This window comes from Atta cephalotes (genome assembly GCF_000143395.1).
Source record: "Atta cephalotes unplaced genomic scaffold scaffold00038, whole genome shotgun sequence".
NCBI classification, from domain to species: Eukaryota; Metazoa; Arthropoda; class Insecta; order Hymenoptera; family Formicidae; genus Atta; species Atta cephalotes.
The window spans coordinates 757,624-766,292 of record NW_012130102.1 but is presented as its reverse complement, the minus strand read 5'-3'; the positions used below and the strand labels follow the sequence as shown (position 1 = coordinate 766,292).

General features: G+C 27.8%; 1 protein-coding gene across 1 annotated transcript in view; it reads right to left on the bottom strand.

Moving 5' to 3' along the window:
- The window catches only part of LOC105621941 (fatty acid synthase-like), an 18,654-nt gene that overhangs the window by 8,663 nt on the left and 1,322 nt on the right, over positions 1-8,669 (bottom strand). Inside the window, exons 2-6 of the mRNA XM_012203377.1 lie at positions 5,910-6,160; positions 2,680-2,911; positions 1,890-2,308; positions 1,316-1,609; positions 321-525 (exon numbers count right to left, since the gene is read on the bottom strand). Of these exons, the coding sequence (XP_012058767.1) occupies positions 321-525; positions 1,316-1,609; positions 1,890-2,308; positions 2,680-2,911; positions 5,910-6,160 (1,401 nt within the window). The remainder of the gene's footprint in view (positions 1-320; positions 526-1,315; positions 1,610-1,889; positions 2,309-2,679; positions 2,912-5,909; positions 6,161-8,669) is intronic.

Below are 8,669 nucleotides of genomic sequence, written 5' to 3'. Positions count from 1 at the left end.
GTGAAGTGAAATCTCACTCGAAGAGATTGAAAATTGAGCCAGTCTTGAAAAAAGAGTGAAGTTCCATCTATCCTGGTATTCACTTCAAAAAAAGGATTGAGATTTTATTTCTTTGGAGTGAATCCCATTTCAAAAGAGTGTATCTAATCCTAAAAAGAGAGAAAATCTTGAACAAGAGTGTATTTTCACATTTTTATTCAAGATTGACTCAATTTTCGTTCTCTTCGAGTGAGATTTTAGAATATTTCCACAAGATTTAGAGAGAGTATTTTATCATTTAAATCCTCTTATAAATAAATTATAGAGTATTAAATATATACCCATTCCTGGCCATTGTGAACCTAAAATTGAAAATACAAAGCAGAGGGGTCTTTTCATGCTATTACACTTTTGAATTTCCTTTACTAAAATTTGTTGCGAAGTATCCAATATAGTGTATCCCCTCCATGGGTGACCATCTATATCGTCTGCATAAACGTCATGTAATAAACGGATATACTCTACATCTATCGGACGATTAGCAATCTATAACGATATATTTCTTGAATAGGAATTACGACATAATACCTATAATTGTTTAAAATCGAAATAGCAAATATCTACTAACATCAATGAAGAAATTAAGGGGCTTATAAGAGTCAATGGCTCACGATTAAAATTAGAGTAAATAAATATGAATATAATGTAAAATGTAAAAATTAGACGTAAATTAAACAAATTTTATTTCATGTTTCGGCATCATTATCGTGTCCTCTTCAGATAAATACCAATTCACACGTTTGACTGTCATAACGCGCGCGTGCATAGTTAAATATTTCATTATTTTTTTCTATCAATAATTTAATTATGTGACTGGTACTATACATTTACTTATTACAATATTGAATCTCAATGTTGGACGATTTCTTTATGAAAAGATATCCATGACCACAGGTGAGTGATTTTATTGAGACGAAATTGTTGCTTGTTTCATTTGACAATTAAAATTTTCTTAATCTCCTTCCTCTAAAACATCGGAAATAAATTCAATATTCGATCTTTTAACCGATTAGTAACGATTTCACGATGTTTTATAGAAGCAGTCACTTGGTCTCATATTTACGAATTGCTATTTATGAAGAGTGCACGATAAAGATGCCGAAACATATAATAATTTGTATAATTTATATCTAGTTTTTACATTTTACATTATAATATAATTATATTTATTTACTCTCATTTTAATCGTGAACCATTGACTTTTATACGTTTCCTTAATTTTTCATTGTTTTAAACTTCAAGAGTCTTTTATTATTTATTTTCTAGGTCTACTAACATCATTTATAAACAATTTCACTGAATCTTCAGTGCGTCCAGATAATATTACAAGTCTGGGCAAATTATCATTCGATTTTCCATAATTAACTTTTTTTTTAAGATTCCATTTTAATAACATATAAGCGTTGGCTCCTCCAAAACCTTTAGAATTTATTCCTATATAACCATTTGTAATTGGCATTGGTTCTTGGACGACTCGAATGCTTCCATTTAATAAGGCATCTATATCTTTCCTTGGAGATGTGTAATGGATATTTGGTGGAACAAAGCCGGTTTCGAATGCTATTAGTACCTACAATAATTAATAACAGTTTTGAGATGTAATTTGAATTAATTTGTCAAATATTGATTAGCCATACATTAAAGGTGTAATTATGTTAGGTTTAGTCAATATCGAATTTAATGAAATCAATTTTTTCATAAACCTTTGTGTTCGAGAGTCTGAATTTGAATTATTGAATAATTTATAAGAATTTTTTCTATTTACGTACATATTTATGTATATGCGTGTATGCAAAAAATAAAATCACATTTTATAACAATGAGTTAAAACCAGAAACTACATATTTTACCTTAGCGATTTGAATAATACCACTTGCATGTTCACCATGACCAAGATTGGATTTTACGGAGCCAATCATTAATGGAGTTTCTCTATTTTTACACAAACTATTATAGATAGCAGTAAGTTCCAGAGGATCGCCAACTTTGGTACCGGTACCGTGTGCTTCAACGTAATCCAAGCAAGACATCGGTATTCCGCATTCTTTGTAAAATTCCGTTAGTAAAGTACTTTGCATAAGAATTGATGGGTATGTTATTCCTTCTTTTTTATAACCATCGCTATTTAATTTAATATATGGATATGTAGCATAAATCCTCTTTGCATTTTTTGCCTTTTGAAGATATACCACTGCCACCGTTTCGCTACGGGTATAACCGTCTGCGGCATTATCAAATGGACTGCAGTAACCAGTGGGAGACAAAACTCCTAAAAGATACAAAATATAGTATATATGCATTTATTATTAAATTTTATATTAACTTAATATATAATATAATGTGTTTAACTTAACTTAATATATAATGTAATGTGTTATAAAATGGATTTTAAGAAATTATTTTAATATATAATTAATTAACTAAAAGATATTTATCAGTTTTATTAGTGATAAAGTAATATTCAATTTGGCAAATTGGCAAATATTGTATTTCAATGCTTCTGTCGATGTTACACAGTTTATTGACATTTACTTATACTTTTTATAAATGGAAGAAAAGTGATACTTCAAATTTCACATTATACATTATTAGACTAATTTTTTATTAAAAATACTAAGTAATAATTTATAATAAAAATACCCATTCGAGCGAATTGCATGTTTACAACGGGATGAATACATAAATGTGCCGTTCCAATTATTGCGTCTTCGCATTTGCCCGACATAATACATTCATAACCAACAGCCATGGCGGAAAGACTAGAACTGCATGCAGAATCGACGGTATAAGATGGTCCTTTCAGATCCAAGTAATAGGAAATTACATTTGCTGTTGTAGATTTACTACATCCAATGAGATTCGCACCACTTAACTAATTATATTACAGAACATTACCGATTACAATTTTTGCATAAATAATAAATTCAGTAATCAATATTATTATATTTATGTGAGTATATACACACACACATGTGTGTGTGTGTGTGTGTGTGTGTGTGTGTGTGTGTGTGTGTGTGTGTGTGTGTGTGTGTAATTAGAGTAGAATTGTTCGTATATTTTCTTAAGAAATTTCTTTAAAAATTGTCATGGCTTATTTCGAGTCATAATTAAATTAACTTTAAATTATAATCGACAAAAGTTTCGGCTTATAAAGCCTTCTTCAGTGTTAAAATGCAGAAAAACAAATCTTAAATTGACAAACTGAATAAATAACTAATACAATGAGAATTTAAAATACCATTGGTGATCAATGTATAAAGAACGTCAAAAGTATTATGATAGATTACAATTAGATAGGAATATTTGAATACTTCAGTCAACAGATTAATTATGTTCCTCGATAAAATAATTTTGCCATTCCTCGGTTGAAATCGAGAATCCAGTTTGTCAAAGACGTGTATCAACGATATGACAATTAGTTCCGAGTATTTTAGACATTGTTAATTTATATAAAATACTGTAATCAATACTTTCACTCAGAGATCCGGTTAAGTGCACTAAAATTAGATATTGACTGTTACTCGTTTGAAAATTAACATTCATTTTTTAAATTTTCATTGTACTCGTTATTTATTAACAGTTTGTTGATTTAAGATTGTATTTTTGCGTTTTAACACAGAAGAAGGCTTTGTAAGCTGAAATGTTTGTTGATTATATTAATTTAAAGTTAATTTAATTATGACTCGAAATAAGCCATGATATTTTGTAATTTTATATATATATATGTATATACATATACATATATATATTGTAATACAATCGCTATGTATATCTATATTTTATTCAATTGGTTGACGCTAACTTGACAGACGTTTCGATTTCTGCTTGAAATCTTTTTTAATGTGAAATTAAATAATCCGATAATTTAAGACAAATGTTTTACTTAGTACATAAACGCAAAGACAATATGTTTATGTGCAGAATTAGAGCCCAGTGCACCGCGTTTCCACATCGCATCTTAGTTTATAGTTTCTATATTATTACAAGACCTGGACCTTTTTCTTTTGATAAATTGATAATTGTGTCGTCATTTTATATACGTTATGTAGATGATATTACATTCGCAGTGTATAAAAAACACATTGGTGAAAACTTGTGATGTCTTCAATGGACATATTATCCTACTGTCCAATGGACATATTATCATGGATATCATTCACGATTACAGATTGAAGAGGATGACAGGCTAAACTTTTTAGATATAACATTGATTAAGGAGGGAAGCTTTCTCACATATGACTGGTTTCACAACCCTTTTTCGTTATCTTATTATAATTACTTTTCAAAACATCCTTTTTAAGACAAAAGATAGGAGTTATTATATTTAGTTGATGTAACTCTTGTTTTGTCCTATATTTCAAACTAAGAATTTTGACATGATTGTCAGAATCCGTTTAAAAAATAGTTATCCGTTGAAATTAATTTTTTCCATCATCAAGATTAGACTATACAAGAAATTCGATTTACTGAATAAACAGACTAGCAACAATGACAATAAAGAAAATACAAATTAAAAAAACAAAAAAAGAATTTTTTTCACAGTCCGTTCATGTCTGACATTTGAGATAAAATCAGAAATTTTTTTTAAGAACAACACTGCAGGCATATAAGGAGATAAATGAATTAAGTAAATTCATCAAAGTCCTCAAAGACAAGTTATGTCTCACAACGTGGTTCATAAAATACAATACATACATGATGATTGTGTGACGCATCATTATGTGGGTCAGATCGGTAGAACCCTAAAAGCGAGAATTAGCAAACGTAAAATCATATTAATTGGAACACCAAAGTTTAGTAACTATGGAGATTGGAATGAATTCGATTGGAAATATAAAAATCTTAGACGAAAAGAAAATTTTAAACAAACGATTTATCTCAGAAATGATTTTTATACCCAAACAAAAAAACACAGCTTGAATTTATAAACGGACATAGAACTTTTAAACTTGGCTTATTCCGATATGCTTAATAAAAATTAATATTTTTCCTCTCTTCAATATTTTCTTTTCATACCTTCACGGTATGTTTTCGTAACAGACATTGTCAAATGACTTGTAATACGCAAACGAATAACCTCATGTAAGTTGTAATCTTTATCTTTTATTCCTTTCTTGTGACATAAAATTTGTTCATTTAGTAAACTTGAAAGCTTGATAATGTGACATTGAATCATAGTGCATTCTTACACAACTTACTCTTTGTCTTTTTCTAGTTCTAAAAATTAGAAAAAGACGAAGATAAGTGAAACATTTGTCTTAAATTATTGGATTATTTAATTTCATATTAAAAAGGATCTCAAGCAGAGAGCAAAACATTTATTAAATTAACTTCGATAACGTTGATTAATTGAATAAAGTATTTTTTTACACATCAACATTCTGTGTTTTGACTCTTAAGGCATCTTTATGTAGTTGATTTATTTCACTACTCTGATGAAAACTTTTCTTAGATTTTTTCATATAATTTTTCAGAATTTCTATATATAATTTTATAACTTTCTCACATTTTTTTATATGAATTGGAACATTTTTTAGAAAATCTACATCTTTTTTCATATGTTAATTATAAAATATCGTAAGATTTTTCAAATTTTTTGTAAATATAATTTCTGACGAAATGTTATAAAATTTAAAATAGTTTAAAATATTTTTTAAAAATATGGGATGAGAAATTTCAAAATATTTCAGAATTCACTTGTATGAAAAATTCTGAAAGAAGATTTAACTTTCAAAATATTTCTGAGTATTTCTGAAAAAAATGTTCCAATTCGTATAAAAATTATGAGAAAAATTATCACCAGGGATAGAACCTCAAATTCTTAATTTGCTCTATTAATTTGCTATGTATATAGCAATAATCTTTTTTACCTGCAAATCTTGGTATAAAAATTTTTCTTGAGTTTCGATATAAGATGCCGCTACAATAACTGCAGTATTTTTTCCTCGTAATTGCTTTGGATTTATCCCTGCATCGATAATTGCTTCATAAGAATGCTCCAATAACATTCTCGCTTCACATGTGAGTGTATGTGCATGCTCGAAAGATAATCCAAAAAAATCCGCATCAAATTTTTCCATATTGTTAATTATTCCAATACGTTTTGGTAATTTCTGATTGTCTAATAAAACATAGATATATTTATACAAACATATTGTATTTTTTGTTCATCTTTTTATCATTTTAATTTTGGAGTACATTATCTTTGATTAAAATTCTTTAGATTGTCAAATACATTCCCAATCACTTCAGTTTTTTTTTGTACAAAAACGATTTTTACATACAAATTTATTTAAAAACAATTATTCCTGAAAATAAAGACATGTTTTAACAATTTTTTGCTAGCAGCCTACTAGGATTTGATCTTGAATACATTCAGATTTCTGAGACGCAAAAAACTTAGAAGTATACTCAGATAGCTAAATAGTATAGAAGTGTACTCAGATAGATAAAATGTCTGCAATCTTCTAGCAGAATGTCAGTAAGTTTGAGCAGAAATTGACGACAGTCTGCCATCATCTGCGTTAGACTTGTGTTTTGTTAACATCGCCTGTCAATATAATGTGAAGGCAAATTGTTGGCAGAAACTGAGCAGATCCTGTCGACATTATTGATTGCTTATAGATTCTGTTACGTTTTTTTTCTGCCAACAGTATTATGCACATCTAATTCTGTTGTTATTTTGTTGACATAAAGTGTAGCAGATATTTAAAAAAAATCTGCTTTCTACAGATTTGGCTATCTAGGTAGCTTCGTCAACTTGTTCGACTTGTTTTTCGAATCATCACTCTAAATAAATTTCATTAAGCAAAATCGATTAGAATCGTAATCAAATGACGCAAAATCAATATTAAATATTGAGTACGAATTCAATTGGAACTTTGATGTCGTTTAGAGTTTAGAACAATAGATTGATTATAATGATGATAATTTACTTGAAATATTTATTATCGTTTCTGAATCAATGTATATGTAAAAAGAATAATTCAAAACATTTTGACGATTTACATATTAAATATGTAATTATATGTTGACATGCAAAAGGAGTGGCATATTCTGTCTACCAGTGTTAAGAATTAAATAATAATATCTTTTGTATAATATCTTTATCGGTATAAAGTAAATGTCCCAATAATCGAATGTCTAAGCGTAGGTTGTCATAAATAATACAATTTATAATATTAGAAAGGTTTTTGATATATATTTGAATATATTTGTATTTAATATAAATATTCGTTTGAAAACTCAAGACACCTTTAAAACAAGGAAAAATTATTTGTATCCATTTATAACAATTATTAATTAAAATATTGAAATAATAGAATGCGTCAATGTATCAGTAGCCGGTTGGATGCTGAGATGTAATTGTCCTAGTGTCCGATCACAATTAGAAAATTAGTATACTGACAGAAAATATTAATATAAATAGATGTTTAATGACAAAAAACAACTAATTCAAATTGATCTTTTAAGTAAAAAGCATTTGAGGCTAATATTAATTTAAATAATATTAATTTAAATAAAGTATTGTATAACTGACCGGGTATAGGTACTGTCCGGTCAGATATCTATGTCCAAACATTTACACAACACTTTATTTTAGTTAATATTAGTCTCAAATACGTTTTTTAAAACGTAATGTTGTTATTTAACATATTGTAATTTAACTATAACCTTTAAATGCAATTGAATTGTAATACAGTAACAATACAAAAAAAGCATTTGAAATTAATAATAATAAATTTTGTGTAAGTGTCCGGAGGACACAGGTACGTGTCTGTTCACTGGAACATTTACTTTAATTACTTTTCTTTCAGTAACAATGTACATTTCCTTATTTGTAACGTCAACGGTAATGCAAATACATTTTTGAGATGATGGTGACGAATATATATAATCGTTATTTTTATCGTTTTATCATATAGATACATGATATGTGTATAAAAAGTGCATAAGTTTTTTTGATAGTGTTCTAATTAACCATAATCAAACTTGGAGCTGAGTTGCACATTTCGATCGATTTTGTCTATTTTCATTTCTACTCTTTTTGTTTCATAGCATTTAGACTGTAGATATAAAACAATCGAGTTCAAGGGTATTCGCTGTGAAGCTGTAAATCATACAAAGCAATCATAGAGATATAGGATTTTGTAATATATTGGTTGCAGACTCAACCGCTGCGTTGCGGATTCGTGAGCGCTTGCTGCTACTGTTGTATTATTAATATTATTTGAATGTTAGAAAATCAAAAGTAATACTTTTTTAAAGTATATTTAAAAATATATATTTATATATTATAGTGTTTTAAAAGTAACGGTAAATCTTTCGCACAGGAGTAAAGTGGACTAAACTGAGAAGAAAAGTCCTTTACCAAAGTCTTCTTTGCAAATCTTCTTTTCGTAATAATTAACAAGATATTAAATGCTAAAAAATTGACGAAAATTGGTTTTCAATAATTTTTTTACTCAAATACTGTCAACTTTACAGAAAAATTACAAGAGACAAAAATTGTTTTTTTTTTTTCATAGAGCTCTAAGAATTTTTTCGGAATTTTTTTATCAACTTTTTAGTATTGAATTTTCTTATTTTTACCAACATGAGAAAATACGACATTAAAAAATTCCGAAAAA